Genomic DNA, 23,203 nt, shown 5'->3' with positions numbered 1-23,203 from the left:
ATAAATATACAAGTACTATGGATGAAAGTGCAAAGACAAAAAGAAGTCAATCTTACTATTTCCAGGTTTATACATAATTTTATACACCCATGGTCCAAATAAATTTCAGGGGGAAAGAACTACCTATAGTTTACAACTAGAGAAAATCATGGTTATAAATTCATTCTGTTTTTCTAATCTTTAAGTTAAAGTTTCATTAATAAAAAACATGTGCTCTTTTACTGAGTATTTAATAAGGCATGTGTTGTTAAAACCTGGGGTAAGAAGAGATTTCTCTTCTCCATATTTTGGTGGAGGCTGCTGATTCTCTATTCAAACTGGTGAAATATCCTTTTACCTCTTAATGAAAAATAGCACCACCTCCTGATTGACTCTAACATGTTGATGTTCGGATACCAACTAACAAGGAAATGGGGTCTGTGTCAAAGTGATAGAACTGTGGTTTAGTGACCAGTGTTGCAGTCTGGTCCTCATTGGTAGAGCAGAACTTCACAATTTCAGTTCTGTTGCTCACTTACTGTTAAGAATGATTAAAAGCAAAATACAGATTAACAGACAAGCTCACCAGATGTGGCTGGCTCCGCAGTCTAACCAGCACAGCAGGATTAGTCAGAGCCCCGGAATCCACTGACCCTTGGCCAAAATACTAGTGTAGGAGCTTCTCAACTGTGGTACCAATAGCATTTGAGGTCAGATGAGTTTCTGTTGTTTGAGCTGTCCTGTTCACTGTAAGGTATTGAGCATCATCTCTGACTTCTACCCAGTTGATGCCAGTAGCATCCCACCTTAGTTGTGACAACCAAGAACACCCCCAAGAGATTGTCAAATGACACTAAGGTAGGGCTTAGAGGGGAGGAGAAAGGTAAGACCAACCATAGAACCAGCCATTCTTTCTTGGAAAAGTTTTCCCTTTTGATTGTGTCCTTCTAATTATTTTTATGTTAAAATACTCTTCTTTTTTTAAATAAAATGATAGTGAGAGTAGATGGTAATTTTCTGTGTGTCAAAGTTTTTTGACCTCCACTACTTTTTTTGTTTATTTGAATGTGTGCATGTGCACTCGTGTGTGTGTTTCATGGCCTTACTTGGAAAAATAGAATGATTTGCAACATGTTGTATTTTTCTTTTTCTGATTTAATAAAGAAAAGTACAGGTCTAAGCAATCCCAGACTTGAGTACCTTTGGCAGAATACATTCTGTTTCATCTTTGACTTTGAAAATGTTTCTAATTACTATAGACTTTGTGAGCTGTTTGTATTGCAGTAGAAATGGTTCTTCCAAATACCTTGGAATTTTACCTTTGAAAGCTTGACTCATTGAGGCCTTAATTTTATGGTGTTTGTGCTCATCCGTAGGCACAGCCTCATCTATCTTCTGTCTCAGTGCTAAGTTAGGCTCATGCGTCAGATGCTGCCTCTTCAGCAGAGTTTCATTTCTAGTTCCTGAATGGAATTTTACTTGGAAAGACCTTGTAAGCTGCTAAGTGCCTTTCTAATCCAGATGTTTGCCTCTCCAAATTCACGTTCAGAAGGCAGGAAGAATTATGTTTCGTTTCTTTAACTTTGGCATATGTTCTGACCATATGGATTTAGCTTATACACATTCAGTGTATTGTTTGCGCTGCTGATGTGGAATAGGTGTTCCTGTTAACCCTGTGTTTTCATGATTGCAGCAGCAAAGGAGTTTTACCCATTTTGAATCTCAGGCAGTAACTACTAGATTTTAGCCTAAATACCTACAGAAAATAATTTTGAAGGGACTCCATAAAAGAAAGAAATTGAATTACCTACATTTTTTTTTTTTATACAGGGAAGAGGTCTTTAATTGAGATCTGACAATGTAATACAGAAAGTAGTAGCTACATTGAGTCTTATGATGTTGGTTTGGAGAATTATGAATACTATTGGTAGTGTAATGATAAGCATAGATATATAAAAATAAACTAGCTGTTTCTAGCACTTAAATTTAGGTTCAGTCAGTTCCCAAAGAATTTTAACTGCTAAAAACAGCTAGCACTTAAACTTAGATTCTTTGGGGACTAGTTGAATTGTCAAACTAAAATGCCAACATGGTGACTCTCTTGGAACACTACCAAATTCCCTTTTTTTCCCCTCTAGATCTTAAAATTAGGAAAATGCAAATAATAATGTTACACTATAAATGAGGAAACATTATTCAAAACACTAGCATAATTAACTCATTACACAGAGAAGTTGTAATCTCTTCCAGATGCACTTGAATTATACTCAGAATTGCTCTGGTCCAAATGATTGGATGACCACTGGTCAAACTATACCAACAGACATAAATTCTCAGTTTCTTGCTTGGAAAACTCATGGTGAGACTAAAAGACTTGCCCGAAGTAGGCCAGCAAATTAATGAGAGACCCACTCAGTGCCTCCTCTATTGTGTCACATTTCCTCTGTTACTTTACTCCTCTGACTTTTCTCCCTGCTCATTTCCCCCATAAAAACAATTTATTTCTCACTAATGTAATCATTTTGTTATTAATACTGAATAAAAGTACTACCTGAAAGTTTTAAAATGAGTATCATTCTCGTTTGGCAAAATTTTTTAAGCTTTTTCTTTTCTGTGTGTTTTTTTTGAAATATTCTAAGGCACAGTCTTGGAAAGGGGCGCTAGTTTGAAGGGATTCTTTTGTAGCTTCTTCTATTTTGATTTTTAACATATTGCCTTACTTTGTAAATTCTCACATGCAGCACAGGAAGGCTTTATCACTTTCCGCTGGAAGAATCCTTGACGATTTCTTACTTCGTCAGGAGAGTCCAGGAAGTTTTGGCCTCTGAGAACAAATTTCTAATTAGTTTCCGTGTTCTGTCATGTAAGATTCCATGAAAATTTGGTGATGTTATTACACAGAATCTTAAATAAGTAAATACACAAATAAATATATAAATAGATAGATGATAGATACATAACATTGAAACATGCCAGAGAGACTTGCATCTTATAAAATGTCCCAAACATTTAATTTTTTAATTGTAGGATTCTGTCTTTGGGAGAACAGTTCAAAATCCACTTGAGGATTTACTAAATTAATCTGTGGCTTAAGGAGGAATACAGAAAACAGAAAGATTCAGTGTGCATACAAATAAAACATTCAGTTCATTGAAGATGAGTTCTTTTTCTAAGAATTATCTTTTTTCTTAATCCCAGCCATTCTACTGAAAAATGTTTATTTGGGAAACATTTACCTTAGGTACAACCCTTCCAGCCTGTTACATTTACTGAATAATTATACCTGCATTTTTATACATAATCTAAAATTTAAAAATGATATTCAGTTTCTGGTAAATTTCAAGGCATTGAAGACTGAAATCGGACCTAAAATTAATAACCATTGTAATGGAAGATCTACATTTATGGGGATAATCTAGTATTGTGCAGTGTTTTAGGTAACATTTTGATGAGGCACACTTTTGGAGCCAATAAGGATACATCTTGAAAGTACTTTTTTTTTAGATTCTATATGTATGTGAAATGTGTCTTTCTCTGACTCATTTCACTTATGTCACTTAGCATAATGACCTCTGTGTAAATCCTTGTCTCAGATGGCATGATTTCATTATTTTTTGTGGTTGAGTACTATTCCATTGTGTGTATATGTGTGTGTGTGTGTGTGTGTATGCCACATCTTTATCCATTCATCAATCATTGGACACTTAGCTTGTTTCGATATCTTAGCTATTGTGAATAATGCTGCAGTGAACATGGGGGTACTTACATTTTTGATAGAATCTAAAAAACAAAACAAATGAACAAACATAGCAAAACAAGAACAGAGTCATAGATACAGAGACCACATGGGTTCTGGTGGTTTCCAGAGGGGAGATGGTAAGGGAATGGATGAAATAGGTGAGGGAAATTAAAAGGTCTAAAGATCCAGTTATAAAATAAATGAGTCACAAAGATAAAATGCATAGTGTGTTGAATATAGTCAATAATAGAGTAATATCTTTTTATGGTGACAGTAACTAGACATTGTGGTCATCATTTTGTAATGTATAGAAATGTTGAGTCATTATGTTCTGCACTAGGAACTTACATAGTGTTGTAGGTAAGTTACACTTTAAAAACTAACCAGACAAACAAACAAACTCATAGAAAAAGAGATCAGATCTGTGGTTACAAGAGGCTGGGGGTAGAGAAACGGAGAACTGGACGAAGGTGGTCAAAAGGTACAAACTTCCAACTGTAAGATAAGTAAGTACTGGGGATGTTAACGTGCAACACGATTAATATAATTAATACTGTTCTATTGTTACATATAAAGTTAAGACAGTAAAACCTCATCACGAGTAAAAATATTTTTTCTTTTGTGTATAATGAGATGGATGTTCACTAGATTTATTATGGTAGTCATTTCATGATGTATGTAATTCAATCATTATGTTGTACACCTCAGACTTAATACACTGCTATATGTGAATTATCTCCATAAAACCAGAAGCAAAAAACAAACAAAAGAAAGTACATTTGGTCTCTTCTGAAGAATCACCTCCATTCTTTTTTTTTTTTAATTGAAGTATATTCAGTTTACAATGTTGTGTCGATTTCTGGTGTACAGCACAATAATAGTCATATGTATACATACATATATTCATTTTCATATTCTATTTCATTATAGGTCACTACAAGATATTGAATATCACCATCTTTGTTAATGTCAGTCAATCTGAGAAAAAGTGGGTGCTTAGGGAACTGGAATAGAAAAATCCTTTCTTCCTGGGACTTGATAACCTATGGTTATATTTGGGACACAGTGATGTTGCTAGGTGCCCGGGTGGTCAGCAATGAATGCTAAAATGACTTCCATAACATTGAGGGTGAGCAGTAACTGGGAGAGGTAATAGCCATTTTTAGATCCCTCTTTACCAAGACTATATTACTCGGCATCTGACTGTCATTGTTAATCTCTAATGTTTTGTCTAATGTTGTTATATATATAATCCAGTCTCATGTTGGAGATTGGCTGTAAATATTTAAGAGAAATTTTGTTTGTCCGCACAAGCAGGATATTAAGTAGGAAATTTGTAGGAAGAGGGTCTGTGGCCCAAGTGAAACCAGGGATATGGTGAAAGTGATAATTAGGAAAACAAACCCAAGGAAAGGGAACGAGTAACACAGGATGCTTTGTGCAGCTACCTTCCTGCTCATGGTGTTCCTCTTAGCAGGAACTGTCTGGACAACATCCTGTTTTACTGGGATATTAAAATCCATTAAACATCCTACGTCATAAGTTGCTTGTCATGTAATGATGGTATTCTAGTTATAAGATTAGGCAAAGCTTTCTTTAAGAAATGAAAATGCTACTCAGCCATAAAAAAAATGATAAAATGATGCGATTTGCAGCAACATGGATGGTGCTGGAGAATGTCATTCTAAGTGAAGTTAGCCAGAAAGAGAAAGAAAGAAAAATACCATATGATATCGCTCATGTCTGGAATCTAAAAAAATAAATAAATAAATAAAAGACAAATGAACTTATATATAAAACAGAAACAGACTCACAGACATAGAATACAGACCTGTGGTTGCCAAGGGGGAGGTGGGTGGGAAGGGATAACCTGGGAGTTTGAGATTTGCAGATACTGACTGGTATATATAAAATAAACAAGTTTATAATTTGTAGCACAGGGAAATATATTCAATATCTTGTAGTAGCTTATGATGAAAAAGAATATGAAAATGAATATATGTATGTTTATGTATGACTGAAGATTTGTGCTGTATACCAGAAATTAACACAACATTGTGAACTGACTATAACTCGATTAAACAAAAAATGATGATGTTTCCAAAAATAGGTGGACTTTTACAGCTGCTTAATTTATAAGTAAATGTTCTGATTTGCTTTGGTGGGTATCTAGAATCCTAGGATAATAACTTCTTGTTTTAAGCAAAAAACTCAACTTATTTAAACTAAAAAAATAAAAGCAAAAACAGTTCATCCATCTCTCCTACCTCCACCAACCCACATCTGTGGCAGCCATCAGTCTATTCTCTGTATCTATGATTTTTTTAAATGTTTTTTTTTTTTTTGGTTTCACATAAAAGAGAGATTGTATGGTCTTTGCCTTTTTCTATCTGACTTCTTTCACTTAGTATAATGCCCTCATGCTAGTTTCATACATGTTGTTGCAAATGGCAGAATTTCCTTCTTTTTTGTGGCTATATATGGATGTATATCTACCTCACGTTTTCTTCATTCACCTACTGATGGGCATTCAGGTTGTTTCCATATTTTGGCTATTATAAATAATGCTGAAGTGAACATAGGCTAGGAAGCATGTATCCTTTAAGTTAGTGTTTTTGTTTTCTTCACATAAATACCCAGGAATGAGATTGCTAGATCTTATGATTGTTCTAGTTTCAATTTCTTGAAGACCCTCGATATTGTTTTTAATAGCGGCTGCACCAATTTACATTCCCACCAGTAGTGCACTAGGGTTCTCTTTCCTCTACAGCCTCACCAACATCGTTATTTCTAGTATTTTTGATGATGGCTATTCTAACAGATGTGAGGTGATATCTCATTGTGGTTTTCATTTGCATTTCCCTGATGATTAAAGATGTACAGCATATTGTCATGAACCTGTTAGTTATCTGTGTGTCTCCTTTAGAAAAATGTCTATTCGGAACTTCTGCCCATTTTTAAACCAGATTGTATTTTTGCTGAGTTGTATGAGTTCTCCATATATTTTGACTGTGAGCCTGTTAGCAGATACATGATTAGCAAATATTTTCTCCCATTCAGTAGGTTGCCTTTTCATTTTGTTGATGGTTTCCTTTGCTATGCAGAAGCTTTTTAGTTTGAGCTTTAGTCTCATTTGTTTATTTTTGCTTTTGTTGATTTTGCTTTGGTGTCAGACATTTAAATCATTGCCAAGACTTATGACATGGAGCTTACTGCTTGTGTTTTCTTCAGAGGGAGTTATGGTTTCAGGTCTTATTTCAAGCCTTTAGTCCAGAGTTAATTTTGTGTGTGTGGTATTAAGATTGTGTTTCATTTTTTTTTCTTTTGTGTGCATTTTGTTGTTTTTCCCAGAGCTATTTATTGAAGAGACTTTTCTTTCCCGATTGGATATTCTTGGCTCCTTTGTTTAAATTAATTGACTGTATATGCATGTATTTTGGAGCTCTTTATTCTGTTCCATTGCTCTACATACATACATGTTTTTATGGCAATACCATACTGTTTTAGTTACTACAGCTTTGTAATATAGTTTGAAATCAGGGGGCATGATACCCCCAGCTTTATTGTTCTTCCTCAGGATTGTTTTCACTATTCAGGGTCTTTTTTGGTTTCATACAAATTTTAGGTATTTGTTCTGTTTCTGTGAAAAAAGTCATGGGAATTTTGATAGGGGTTGCACTGAATCTGTATAATATTTTGGACAGTATGGACATTTTAACAATATTAATTCTTCCAATTCATAAGCATAAGATACCTTGCCAGTTGTGTCTTCAATTTCTTTTATTAATGTTACAGTTTTCAATATACAGATCTTTCATCTCCTTGGTTAAATTTATTCTGTCTTATTTCAATTACTTTTGATGTAATTGTAAATGAGAATGTTTTCTTAATTTATCTTTCTGATAGTTTATTATTAGTGTATGGAAATGCAACAGATTTTTGTGCATTAGTTTTGTATCCTGCAACCTTATTGAATTTATTCTAACAGTCTTTTTTCATGAAGTCTTTAGGGCTTTCTATATCTAATATAATGTCATCTGAAACAGTGACAGCTTTATTTCTTTAATTCCAATTTGAATGCCTTTTATTTCTTTTTGGTTCTAGTATTAAAGCCAAGATCCAACATTGTATTTAGTTGTCAAATCCCCTAGTCTCCCGTTAACTATGATGACTCCTTAAATTTCTTTGCCTTTTATGCCCTTGATATTTTTGAAGAGTACAGATCAAGTATTTTATAGAATGTCCCTTGATTTGGATTTACTTATTGATACTGATTGATTGATTGATGGATTTTCTCATGATTAACTTAAGTTTTCTCTGTCCGTCAAATCAGGAGGTACAAGATGTCAATAGGTCACATTTCTCATGTTATTGGTCTTTGTCCCTTGGCTAAAATTTTGGTTGTTGGCTTTTTCTATTGTAAAGTTATATTATTTTTTCTTTGTAATTAATGGAGAAAATGTTTTAAGACTATCAAATTTATTTCTTTTCATGTTTTTATCTACTAATTTTAATGTTCATCACTGAAACTTGGCACAAATATTACAGTGATGTTTGCTTAATGGCAATTTTTATGTCCCCTTATTCTTCATTTATTAACTAGAATTATAAGGAAGAGCTGCCCCTTCTCTCAGATTATTCAGTTTATTCTATCACAGTGGTCTAGTGCATATTTTTATATTCTATGCATTTTAACCTATTTTGTTGACCAATTGTCCAAACTTTGGTATTGGAAACTTTTAGAATCTGGCTTCTGTTTCTTTTTAACATGTTCTCCCTGTTCCTCTTTGAGGAACTGTTTACTTCTGGGCATCATAAGATGATCCAAGCTTAACCAATATGTCAGTTCTTATAACTGATGCATCTTACTGATGTCCAGTGGCACCTGCCCAAGACAAGCAAGTATTTGCATAGCGTTTCTTCCAGCAGGTACCTGCCTCTCCCTAGACTTTAGGTTATTTGGTTGCCTGTGACTTCTGAACAAGGTGACCTTCTTGTTCCTTCCAGCTTGACTAAACTTTAGACAGATTTTTTTTCTGACAGTCCTGTTCCTTTTCTTAGAGCCTTTACTTCACGAAACTTGTAATTGTAAATTCTTTCTCTTTCCCTTTGAGGTATAAATATTCTCCAAGGCTCTTGCCAGGTTTACAATCCAGGAATTCTTTCTTAAGGACCTGAAAGCCACCCACACCTTTGAAATGTAATAATCAAGAAAGTAAGAGTATCTCATCTAGTAGCCTCTGCGGGACAGTAGAAGCCAAACTTTAATAAGCACCATTACTAAACACAGATGGCCTAGTCACACTGACGAACCTCCCCCTCAGCGTCCTCTAGTACTTTCTACTAGCTCACTCCAGTGCTTAGAAACTCTCCCATCCTTTGTTTCAGCAGATTTGAGTTCAATCTCTCTCCTCTATTGCAATATTCTTGAATAAAATTTTCCTTGCATGTTTAATTTAGCCAGTGCAAACTTTTATTGATATCTCCAATGGGTTGAAAAAAATGTCATGAACGTTTAGATTTTCTGACTTGTTCTTTTCAATGTGGAAGCAATGCCTTCTCCAATTTTCTAAATACTCTGATAAAAACTAGATAGGTTATAATTTTAAGTTATTTTTGTTCCCACTTTGTGAAATCCTCATATAATTCCTAAACATTTTTCCAATTTTTTCCTGACACACAAATTAAGTACATCGTAGGTTTTTAAAGAGTTTAAAAATGTTGGGTTGCTATAACAGAATGAGAAGGAAACAGTCACAGAAGGTTAGTCTGAAGTAGAAGTAATAAGGCAGAAATGCTGAGTAGAAAGGTGGTCTGTGGGGATATAAGTGCTCTTAGGGAATTTTGAGTTCTCACAGAATGTATGATAAGGAGTTTGACTCAATTTTGTTTATTTTAAAATATGGAAACTTCAGCTAATTGTGGATCAGAATGAAAAAATTAGGGCAGTTACCCATAACATAATTACAAGACAGTATTTGAGGATTTTCTAATTTGACACAATTTTTAAATACCTAGCAAGTGGTAAGCTGGTTACATATTATAAAAAACATAGCTGTTCACTTTGGGGATTAAATAATCTATATTTGACTGATTATAGTCTAACGAGTTTTTTTTTCTTTACCATGTGTAAGTGATGACAGGCATTACCAGCATATTTTTATAGATCATAAACATGGCATTATATTAAATCATATATATATATATATATATAGGCATAATATGTGGACAAATGTCATGAATATTTGTATTTCTATATCATATTCTCAGATTGCTATTTTATCAAGAAAAATGTTGTTAGAAAAATAAAATAAAGTATTTAAATTACCGTAAACTATTGGGAGGAATTATGTTAATTATATTTATATTCTATTATACATTTAATGCATGTATAAATTTTATAAAATTATATTCATTACAAAAGTATAATTAAGAACTATGAAAACTATCAGTAGAGACAGAATTTTTTTCTCAAATTATACATATTTTCATGGTATATACCTTGTCAAGATTTTATCTTTAACAAAATATTTGAATTAGTTATAAATGAACTATAAGTATCACATCAACAAAGATATACGGAAACCATATTTAGTAAAATACTTGCTTTCCTGGAACTCCTATAGAACAAGTTATTTTGGACCAAGATGCACATTTTTAAACTTAAAAATAATGTGTACTGGAATTGGTTTTCAAATTATATTCCATGCATTTTTAACTTACCTACCACAATATTCTAAATATAATTTGATACTTTCTGGACAGGGAGATTTTAAGCTCCTTGAGAGCAGGAATGGTGCCATATAACTCCACTATGCAGCAGAAAATCAGTAAATGCTGGGTGATGATGCTGTAGATTACTCACTGTCAGTATTATGACCAAACATAACTGCACTCTGCTATAATAACAGTGATAGGATGGAGGTATCCTGATATGAGCAGGAGAGTTCATTCATAAACTGAAAGTCCCCCAACTGTCTGAGCTTTCTGTCTTCTACTTAATAGATTTTCTTTTCCTTCCTTGGTGTCAGACTAGTGCATCTCCTGTCTACTTGCAATTTACTCAAAACTGGGGCATGGAATTCAGGTAAACAAACTTACTTAAACTGTGTGCAAAATAAAATTTACTAGACTCTGAGTCACATCCTAAAGGCACTCTTGTGAATAAAATGAATAGGCTTCTGAAGCTTGATTGAGTTTCTTATAGCCTTTGTAATATTTACTTACTGAATTGTTCCTTTTTTACATGTAGCTATGTAGTTTGGAACCCTGAGAATTCCTACTTTTTCAGTCTTGGCAACACCAAAAGACAAAAAGTATTACAAAGACTTGGAATGAAGATCTAAAGAAAACAGGATGCTATTGAGTTTAAATTAGTCTAAATCCTTGCAATATTTAGATTAAAAAATATATGCAAGACTATTTAAGTCAGAATACTCATATAAACTAATTAGAGTATGTTTTTCCCTTTGGGAAAGTCTAATTTGAAGACAACTTTTTTTTTTTTAATTGAAGTATAGTCAGTTTACAATGTTGTGTCAATTTCTGGTGTATAGCACAATGCTTCAGTCATACAGAAACATACATATATTCATTTTCATATTCTTTTTCATTATAGGTTACTACAAGTTATTGAATTTAGTTCCTTGTGCTATACAGTATAAACTTGTAGTTAGAAAACTAACTTAGGGTTACTGGGGGTGAAGGGGTTCGAAAGGGATAAACTGAGGTTCGAGATTTGCAGATACTAACTACTATATATAAAAATAGAAAAACAACAAGTTTATACTGAAGATAACTTTTAATTATCTATCTGTTTTGGTGATAAAGGAACTAGAGGAAAGATTTTAAAGGCTTAGGGTTAACCCTATAGCTAAAATACATATTGCAGAAATTATATGGCTATGTTAGGGTCACATCTGTCAAAATGATTGGGATTTTTTGATACCTCCTCACACCAGCATCGCTTTTTTGAGCCACCACATAGATGACCAGCTCTGAGTTAGCAACCTTTCTTTTTAGAGAAAGGTTTATGCTATAGCCACATATATAAACTTTAATCAAACCACGCTGAGATCCTGAATGAAGTTGTTTCCTATGGGTCTTCAGCCATACTTACCTATGTGAGGATTCCTTTTGCAGATCATGGACTTATTCACTATGTTGTATTTTGCTGGTAAAATTTGCATGGACTTTATCTCTGAGGTCCAGAGAACTCAGCACTGGACCTTCAGATACATCCAAGGAGAAGCTAAAGCATCCCTGATCAGTGATATTACAGGTGGAATGGTACTTTGCGATAAGAGGATAGACTGTATGGCATATAAAATCTCTGATGCCTTGACAAAATAATAGAAAATATTATCTGTTTTCTAAGTTTTTAAAAATTTTGTCAAATCTTTACAATTTTAAATTTAATTTAATTTTAATGTTCTTTCAATTAAATGCACAGAAAAATTGAACATGAGTACCATGTACACCTATATTTCCATGATCTAGATATAGTAGTTTTAACATACTGCCAGAGTCATATTTGCTTTTTATTTCTGAATTACTTCAAAGGAATTTGCAACACCATAGCAGTTTATGCCTAAATATTTTAGCAAGTATCCCTAAAATAATGAGCATTATTATTATCACACTGAAGAAAAGTAACTCACTTCTTAATACTGCCTAATAGTCTATATTCAGATTTCTCCATTTAGCTTCCAAATGCCTGTTATAGTTTTATTTTTCCCTAGAACCAGGACACAAGTTGGGTTTACAAATAACATGTGGCTATATTTTTTAAGGACTGAAATTTAACCCTATAGTGTTAAAAAAAAACTATGTTGCAAATGAAATCATAAACAATGAGGTATTGTGTAAAAGAAAAAAAATAACATTGGAGGTCTTCTTAATTTATAAGAGACATGTATATGTCCCCTACAGGCCTCATTTCCATGATTGTAAAAGGTGGACATTAATAATATTGACTTCAGAATATTATTATTTGAATGGCATAATTTTTCATAAGTGCTTAGCAAAGTGACTGGCGTGTAAGATGCATGGACAAATAATAATTACCATTATTATTATTCTCATTAGAAAAGAGATAAGCAAGCCTAATAATTTAATATTTAGCTCTGTGTTTCAACCCAGACCATGAAGGCTATAAACTTTAATCATAAAGTGAGAGAGTTTTATACCTGATGGGGATCTGAGTGTAACCTACAAGGTTTTAAGAGTGTTTCTTTCTTTTTTTTTTTTTTTTGACAGATGAGGAAACTGAGTTTCTTAAAGCTAATTTATTTATAAATTTGATTTCAAGAACTGCATATAAAAGTGTAGAAATGTATATTATTCCTTAAAACAAAGACCAATTCCAATCCCTAAATATCATTTAAAAATATTATAGAAAACTTTTCATAATGGATTCTCAAGAATACCTTTGAAATCACAATTTAGTATGCTTAAAAAATCAATGCAAAAACTTTTATAAATTTGTTCTCCAAATTTTAATTTAAGTTGAATTTCTGCCAGCAGCATTTTAGATTTTCTAAACTCCAGTGAAATGCTATGCTATTTATATTTTGATATATATTCATTCCCAAATGTTTCTATGCTTATTTAAAAAATCATTAATCCCACTATTAAATTTGATAAACTCTGGAGGTAAGAACAAGAATTATCCTTTTAGAGATATTTATCCAATATGCATGCACCATGCATATGTTTCAAAAGTTTCGAAAAATTTGATTTTGAATGTTGAGTTCTAGCTACCTGCCAACAATGAGTAATACTAATTAAGAATTCCCTAATATTTAGAAAAATAGTAGTTGTGACTTACTTATTAATAAAACTATTACTGTGTTCCAGCCAGATATATGGACAGGGGATGTAACCAAGTTATATGATTTACTTAAGAATTCAATTTTCATTAGAAAAAATAGCTAAGTAAAGCAGAACAATGTTGTAGGAAGAGAGAACTATTACTAATGGCAACAGATGGATTTGCATACCAAATCAGCCATTAACCAGATGGGTAATATTTTTCAAGTAATTTCTCTTTCCTGGGACTCAGTTTCCTTATCTGCAAAATAAGCAATTTGGATGCTGAAGCTCCTGAAAATAAAATAACTATAGTAAAATATATTATTTGGTCTCTGCCTAGGCTCCATAAGGTAGCTAGGTGAGTATTTTTAACTGTTCTTTCACATAATATTGCAGAACGTGGTGGAGACTAGGCTGTTGTATTTATATACATTAATCATAAGCACCATTTACTAAGTCCCTAAAACATTATAGATATCATTGTTTACAGACATAATTCTAATTGTCAGAAAATCTAATAAGATTATCATGATTTGACATGTGATGAAATTGGGGTCTAGGATGGTTAAGTTTCTGTCTACAAAGCTAGTACTTGGCAGAGATGGAGTTTGAATGGAGGTCTGCATGAAAACAAGTTTTGCATTTTTCCTATTATCATTTTTTCCTTCCTTTTTTATCCTTTGAAGTGGTAATGAAAATGATTTATTAAAATGATTTAAAGTGTTTAAGTAAAAAATAATGTAAGCATATGAATATTTCAGCTAGTGATGAACATAATGAAATTAAAAGTAGATAAAGACAATGAAAAGATCAATTATGCTATTAATACAGTCTTAGAGGAATAACAGAAGCCTGAGTTTGAAAGTAGACAGGAAAAATAAGAGAAATTAATTTTAACCTTGTAGCGTAGAAGCTTGGAAAATGTGTAAATGTAAATGACAAAGAAAATGCAAGATCAGTGCTACAAAATTTTAATCCCACAAGCCTGTTCTTTATGTCCTGACAGTTTCTACTAATGACTGCAAACAAACATTTATCATGTATCTGTCTCTACTTCCAGGAAACTTAGAGTCTAGGGGCAGAAGACCAAAACAAACAAACAAACAAACAAAAAACACAAAGAAACACAGACATAGATAGACATATTTGCCACTATTTTTCTAAAAAGGTGATTCTGCTTTCAAAGACCTTTATAATTAGGCTACAAGACAGAACAAAATGAACATCCTGAGGAACTAATGGATAATATGTTATGAAATTTTAAAAGAATAATTACACATAGCTGGAGAATAAAGGCAGATGTACTGTATGATTTGTCTTGGAAATACGATTGAGTTTGGACCAACAGAGATGGAGAAAGGAAAGAAGATGAGCAAATAATTAATGGGCAGTACTGTAAGATACTTACCTTCAATAAAAAAAAAAATAACTTAGTTTACCTTGAGGGTACAATGCATAAAAGCAAGATGAAATGACACTGAAAAGCTGATAGAGACAAAGGTTATGGTGGTGCCTGTGACCCAGTAATTCCACTCACAGATATTTACTCAAGAAGAATGCACGCATATGTACATCAAAAGTAGAAGAATATTCACTGTTCATATTAGCCAAAAATAGAATGCTCCCCAAGAGATCCTTAATAGATAGTAATAGATAATAATAGATCCTTAATAGTAAATGGTATATATTTGCACAGTGAAATACTATCTGTACAGTAAAATGAGAATAAACAGACTCCATGCAACAATATAAATGTTTTTCAAATATATAAATGTTGGACATTAAAGCCAGATACAAAAGTACATATATTATTATTATATTTTTGTGTTTCAGAAGCAGAGAAATCTATGGTTTTAGAAATAAAGACAGTGATATTATTCTTGGGAGAGAGGGACTGGAATAGGAAGGACACAAGGAGGCTGCCAGGGTGCCGGTAATATTTTATATCTTGACTTGGGTACCTGGTATATATAGATGTACTCAGTTTATGAAAATAGTTTCAACTGTACATTTATGATTTGGATATTTTCCTTTGCTAATTTCTACTTTAATTAAATATCACCATTACAGGTGATATTTGAGGAATTTATATTCTCTGTTCAGTAAAGAGACATGAAAGTATTTTTTAGCTGAAGAATACCAGTTCTATCAGAGTCAGGAAGATTGAATCAAGTGGTAGCAAGATAAAAGGACTGAAAATGAAAGAGAAAATTAAGACTGGGGCTTGTGTACTAGTAATAGGAATACAAAAAAAAAAAAGCAATAGTTGTGATAAAAGTGGTAAGGATAAAGTGGACACACTTTGTGCCTAACTGAATGGGATACACCAAGAAAAGGAGAGCATTTCTAAAAAATGAGATTTCAAAATGGGCTAACAGGCAGTACTACTGACAAACTTGAAAATAAAGACAATAAAGGATTTGGCAAGTGTTAGCAAATGGAGTCACATCTGGTCCTTTGACTGTTTCTGTACAATCCATGAGCTAGGGATGGGTTTTCACATTTTTAAATGGTTGAAAATTTTCAAAATCAACATGATAAGAATAATATGTATGACATGGGAAAATTATATGAAATTCAGACTTCAGTGTCCGTGTAAAGTTTGATTGGGACACAGCCATGCTCCTGTGTTTGCACAGGGTCTGTGCGCAGGCTTGCGGGATAGCAGCAGCAGAGCTGGGGAAGGCGATAGGGTGCTGTGGTGTGGTCTGCAAAGAATACATTGTGTCCTGTCTTGCTCTGAAAAACTCTGCTAACCTCCATTTTAGAACTAAAATTATGAATAATACAAATACTTAAAAATGCCTTCAACTTTTATTAAAGGGAAAAGAATAACCTTAGAATTCTGAGGATCACTGTATAGAGTGAAGAACAGTCTCTATAGTGTAACAGTTGGCATTTAACAGCACCTAGGAATTTTAAAAGTGTATTAATACACATTCATTCATCTGATTTCTAAAACAATCTGTGAGGTGAATATCATTGTTTCTAGTTTACAAATGAGGAAATTTAGATTCTAAAAGATTTATGACTATATTTTGGAGAATAATTACACTCAAAAGTAGGTGATAGAGAAATACAATTGAGGAGAATATAGATCTTTTGTTATATTGTGGACAGGAGTTCTGTGATTTGCCGGCATGATGATAGAACAAAAACTCTAGATCCAGAGTTTCTGGGTTTGCATCTTGTTTCTACCATTTCTTCACGTGACAATCTTCAGTAAATAATTTAATCTTTTAGCGACTTGGTCTCATAATCCATAAAATTAGAATAATAGTGTTCTTACCTCATAGGGCTGCTAGGAAGATCAAACTCTAAATACATGTAAGTTGCCTAGCAGAGTGTTTGGCATGTATAAATTTTAGTTATTTTCATTGTCTTGGGGAACAGATTTTAAAATCAGTTGACACACAATATAACCTCGTTTGGATGGCATTGATTCAAAGAGCCTTTAATAGCTATTTATATCAGAGATGTATTCTATAGATTTGAGCAGGAGGAGGGAAATATAGCTAGCTGGCAAAATTATCAAAGATTCTATTTACCCGATTCGTCTTAAGCTTTGTACCTCAGTTTCTTTGTTTATCCTTCACCAAATAATCCATTAAGAAATTTTTACCCAGAATTCCTAAATATCAAATATTCTCTTAAATTCTATTTTGATATTTTCATAGTGCTTGAAGTTGACTAATGATATGTAGTGAGTTATTCACAGAAGCACAAAAAACCTTCAGTGAAGGTGCCAGTCAGTAATTTAATGCTTCTTCTTGTTGTTGTTGTTCCTCTTGTGGAAGGAGTCAGAATTCTCCAAAACTTTTAGTTTTGTAAACCATTGCCCAACTTTTGGCCCTTTTTTTGGTCAGAAGTAAATATCTGCCAATTGTAATTCACCATGTGAGTTGAGACGTTACTAAAGAAATTGAGTGCAACCCATGAGATTCTTGTCCACGGCAGGGTCAGTCTCAATGTTATCCAGTAATCGACTCTGTTCCCTGCATGGCAGATGGATAGCAGTTGCAATTATTGTGATTTTGTGTCTGGGGAAATGTAGACAGGAGGGTTAAGTGACTTCTTCAAGGTCATACTGGAAATCAGTGACATTCCAAGGAACAGAACTTGGAATACACTTAACCAGATCTCCTCTTGAATAGTTTTAACTTTATCATGAGAATAGTGAGCAATTTTCCATGATATGCCAGTTCCACTTCAAAATGATTTCTTAAGCCTAGAGTCATGGATTTATTATCTCTGAGATAAAGTCTGTAAAAAGAAACCCCCACATAAATCAATCTACAACTATTATTATTTTTAATTTTAAATATTTTTGCATGAAGATGGAGAGAATGATAATGACCAGTAGTCATGATGGAGAAAATTGATTTCTCTTTTTGAGCTGGTGTAATGGTTTAGTAGCTTATAACTTTCTTAATGGACTTGTATACTATTCCAGACATAAGTGAGCTGTGTCTTCCTTTACATGCTTTGCCATATGACAGCAGCAATATAACTGCTGCTCTTTTAACATACCACATAGGCCACACTTCCTGAGAAAAGAAACTATAAACTATTTTCACATCCTGAAGAAGAGTCATCTGTATAACTCATCAATTAAAAATGTAGTCTCATAGCTTAATCCTTCCAAAAGAATAAAATACATAAATAATGAAAAGAAGGCAATTTTAAGTGTTAAATGAGTGAATATACTTTGATTTTTTGATGGAATAGGAGATAACTATCATTTATTGAGCACTCATTATATGTTAAATCCTATGCTAAGAAATTTAAAGGAAACTTCAAATCAGAAAGCTTCATTGTTTATTTTCTTTAATAGGCTAGAACTGAAGCATGGATAATTAATCTTGAGATTTTTACAAATGCCAAGTTATTTTAGACTCTGTGTTATGCTTTATAATGGATAATAAGTGACATACTTGTTACTGGTTCTTCAATTTTTATTTTTGGTTGGATTTTCCATTGACCATTCTGGTAATTTCTTCCATTTATATGTTTAAGCTTTATTGCTGTTGTACACTATTGCTTCAATAAAGTGTGTTTCCAGTATTCTGAACCCTAGTAACCACATTATTGCAAAACTTTATGAGATGATTTATTTCCCCATCTTTAGGTGTCGTAGAAATTAGCATCTGGAAATACATAGGCATTGTAGGTATCATGTACTCCATGTGACTAATCAAATAATTCCACTTACATGACTTATCCTATCCCTTCTAAATGTTTCTTCCCAGATTTGTGTACTTACTCAGCTATTGGGTTATGTAAATTTCTTTTTTGACAATGTAATTGTGTAGACTGTATCATGAAATTTTAGGGCTTTGATGGAAATTATTAAATCAGTTTTACATCAAAGTTCTTTTTATATTTGACAAAAAGTCATAGGTCCCAGGTGTATGGTTCTGAATATGGTATTTTAGGGGTATAGATGGTTTTCTACTCATTCAAATTTTAAATTGCAAATGTAAGATGCATATTTGCATACTGTTCAGAATATGATATATTCAAAGCATGACACTATGCCAATGCCTTAAGTTTACTGTGCCTGAGAAAATGGCACCTCAAAACTCAGGATGCTAATTAGGGAGGGCTGCCTTAATAAACCCTGCCTTAACATTTCTATTCTTCCCCCAAATAATTTGTATACAAATACACATCTAAGTATGTTTATATTGCACACCAGACACATTAATTCTTATGATTTTATATATGTGCTTGTCTAGATACATATGATTTATGAAAGTATTCTGTATTGTTTAACAATGTCTATTCAGTGTTTATATACAGATCTAAATGTATATACAATATGTATGTATGTCTATATACATACATACATAGGTAGACATGGTCTCATTTCAAGATTTATTTTGTTATACTTCTACATTTTGAAGCATATTATTAGTACAATTAAATAAGGTATATGCTGTCTAACATATGTGAGGTATTACATCAAGTTTGAATTAATTTAAAATTTAAGTATGTTAGAAATTTGAGAAGTCCCACATTTATATTAAGGAGTAGATTTCAGTGTGTCAGATATTAAATTTTACATTGGCATTCTTAAAGTTAACATTGTAGTTCTAAAACAAGCAATTGTAATTCGAGAGATTTTTCATATGAAAATTGAACCTGGAAAATTTTATTTTGTGACTAAAATAACTATGATATGTCTCTATTTTTAAATGAACAAGTTTTACGAACATCCTATAATGACCACTTCTTCCTAAAATCTATTTTGACATAGTGGAATGATTACAAATCTAATTATCACATGTTATAGGCTAAGATGACTCAGTTGCCTGAGGCAGAAAAGGAAAAGATTGCTGAGCAAGTTGCTGACTTCAAGAAAGTAAAGAGTAAGCTGGATGCTGAGATTGAGATATGGGATGATACAAGCAACGATATCATTGTTCTGGCCAAGAAGATGTGCATGATCATGATGGAGATGACAGACTTCACAAGGTAATTATGTGGGAATTGATTTTCTTATTTCTAACGGTTAGAAACATCTGTCCCATTAGTGAAACCTCAAGTTTCTCTGAGCGGCAAGTGCTAAAAATTAAGTGGTGTGGGAAAAGCAAATATAGAATTAGGAAGTTGTAGGTCTTTTTAGAGTTTTTGGTAAACAAATGTGGCAGAGTTTCTCATAAACTGCTGAGGAATAATTTTAGAGACCACTGTATACCCTTGCCTTCAGGAATCTTCCCTGTGTATCGTATTAGTATTTCTTTTACAAAGAAATTGGTAAATAAAGTTATGATCTGTGTTGATCTCTATGATCAATATGAATGATTGATTTCCATAGCTACAAACTGAGTTGTCAACTAGATATATTTGAAATAACAATGCATTACTGATATACACAAAGGAATCATACATTGTGTGTGTATTCTAAAAATAATACATGTGTTTCTTACAGCTTCAAAATATCATTTTATAAAGCTAGCCAAAGAGCAGTTATATATATATATATATATTATATATGGCACTTGCCTTACCAGTTACTAAAATGTACAAAACCACAACAGTTAATTTAGTCTTGGTGTAATTATGAAAGCCACAGAACAAAAGAATACTCTAAAACAGACCTAGTATACTTAGGAAATCATTTGCTTATATCATTATATGTTATACACAAAAATAACATTTAAATGGAGTAATGAAATGTAATTTTAAAATAATAGTTATAAATGGAAAAAATGTACATGAATCATTCCCTCCAATTAAGATTGAGAAAAGCTTTCTAAGCATTATAGACAAAACTCACACAAAAAGATCATTAGATTGAACTACATTAACAATTCTATATATCAATAGAATATGCTAAACAATACTGATATATAAATGGATAATTTGGTAAACACCTATAACAAAAAATAACAAAAATGTGATGCCATTTATATATCAAGAATACTTACAGACATACAAAAAACTTCTTAATGTCCTAGTAGAAGAATGGGCAAAAATTTGAGCAGATAAATCACCAGTTTCTCTCCATAAAAGGTATGATGCATAAATATGTGAAAATATTTAACCTAAATTAGTTAAAATTACATACCTCTTAAATTTATAAAATTGACCAGAACTTTTAAAATCATCTTGGTACAGGGAGAGTATGGTGATGACAGCATATACTCTTACATCCTTGTAGTAAGTTGGCAACTTGTGTAAACAAAAAAACTTTAAAAAATTTTTTATATCTATATTTATATCTGTACATTATATATACAATTTTGTAAAGTATGTCTTTTAGATACCAGTTTATGATTGCCCCCCTAGCTGTTGTCATTTTTTTCTAACCCCATACCATGGCTTCTAAATGTCTTACCATTCCCTTTTATACCCAGAATAATTCAGTTTTATCCTACTGCTTCATCTTTACAAAGATTCTGAGAAACTCCTCACCTTCTTTCCCTCTCTTTTGACACATATATAAGCTAGATATATATATAGCAAAGACACGAATATGCATGAGAATAGGAAACAAACTATACTACAGTGATATTAAATAGTGATTATGTTTTAGTAGTTTGGTGGAATGTAAGTTAATTACTTTCACTTTTAATTTTCTGTGATAAATATACATTTATTTTTAAAAATTAATAATTTTTCATGTTAGTCCTCAGAAAGTGGATGTTGATTAAAGTTAAATCACTTCATGCAAACTTCCCAAAAGTTAAGACTGAGAAGGGCCTCAAATAAAACCTTAATGATGTCAGCTTTGATCATTATTAAGGTACAGAAAATTGTGTGCATTTCAAAGTACCTTTAAGTAGGGAAATAAATACGAAATACCAACAGAGCTACTGCTGGTACTCTGTCACTGACATAAACCTATGAATCTGGAGATCAGGGATTGAGAAAATTAAAAACACCCAATAGAGATGGGAGGAATGTGAAAAGGTAATAGATAAAGCACACACACATACAAAAAACTGGACCAAAATGAGTATACCTGACACTAAGTGCTAAAATGCTGAACACAGTTCTGAGACTTGGCATTTACAACACCAGCTATAGAGATTGAGCTTAAAAGTGATTGGGTCTGGAATTGGGAAATTGAGAGAATCTTCGCTTTTGAGAAATAAGGAAATACAAGATAGGTGACGTTGGAGGTACATCAGTGATTGAAAAAGACATAAATAAGAAATGAAAAGGAACCTAGAGAAATGAAAGAGAAACGCAATATATGTCAATCTCTCTCCTTCCCACCGTCACTAAAAATGTCATCCATTACGGAAAGTGTACTTCATAATAAAAATTAAGGAGAGTGCTCTTGGTCTCAGAGCCCTGCCTAAAAAGAAAAGGATTCAGACCAGTGACATGCAAAGCTTCTGTAATAAGATATAGAAAATGGGTCCACTTCTGGGTGCAAAAGAATATGCAAAGGAAAATAAATAACTACCTTTAGGAGATACCTGTATTCCCATTTCACTGCAGCATTAGTCACAATAGCCAAGATATGGAAGTAACTTCAGTGTTCATCAGTGGATGAATAGATAAAGAAAATGTGATCTATAGAAATTGAATTTATATATATAATAAATATAAATAATTTATATAAATATGAGCATTTAAGCCATAAGAAAGGAAACCCTGCCCCTGCCATTTGTGACAGGTGGATGATTCTGGAGGGCATTATGCTAAGTGAAATAAGCCAGACAGAGAAAGACTAATACTGGATGATACTACTTACATGTAGTATCTTAAAAAAAAAAAAAGTCAAACTCATAGAAACAGAGTTGTATGGTGGGAGTTGGTGATAGGAGAAATGCAGAAATGTTGGCCAGTGATTACAAACTTTCAGTTATAAGATGAATGAATTCTGAGGATCTAATATGCATCATCTTGATTATAGCTATTAATAGTGTATTGTATACTTGAAATTTGCTCAGAAAATCTTAAGAGTTCTCATTCAAAAATAGGTAACTACGTGAGGTGTTGGATGTGTTAACTTAATTGTGGTAATCATTTCATGGTGTATACATATATCAGATTATCACATTGTACACTATAAGTATATTACAATTATGTCTATCGTGTCTCAAAAGCTGAAAACAAGTGATAATCAAAGCAATTCAGTTAAGGAAAGCCTTTCATCTAGAAAAAAATACAAAACAAAAATAAAACTGTAATGTAACACTCCAAACTAAAATG

General features: G+C 32.6%; 1 protein-coding gene across 11 annotated transcripts in view; it reads left to right on the top strand.

Annotated features, from left to right (window-relative positions):
- The window catches only part of CTNNA3 (catenin alpha 3), a 1,350,411-nt gene that overhangs the window by 1,208,371 nt on the left and 118,837 nt on the right, over positions 1-23,203 (top strand). For all 11 annotated transcript variants that reach the window (XM_074374085.1, XM_074374091.1, XM_074374088.1 and 8 more), the window contains one exon: positions 19,827-20,008. In XM_074374085.1, the coding sequence (XP_074230186.1) occupies positions 19,827-20,008 (182 nt within the window). The remainder of the gene's footprint in view (positions 1-19,826; positions 20,009-23,203) is intronic.

The sequence above is a fragment of the Camelus bactrianus genome, chromosome 11 (genome assembly GCF_048773025.1).
Source record: "Camelus bactrianus isolate YW-2024 breed Bactrian camel chromosome 11, ASM4877302v1, whole genome shotgun sequence".
In the NCBI taxonomy this organism is placed as follows: domain Eukaryota; kingdom Metazoa; phylum Chordata; class Mammalia; order Artiodactyla; family Camelidae; genus Camelus; species Camelus bactrianus.
The sequence above is the reverse complement of the archived record's forward strand: the minus strand, read 5'-3'. Positions and strand labels throughout refer to the sequence as shown.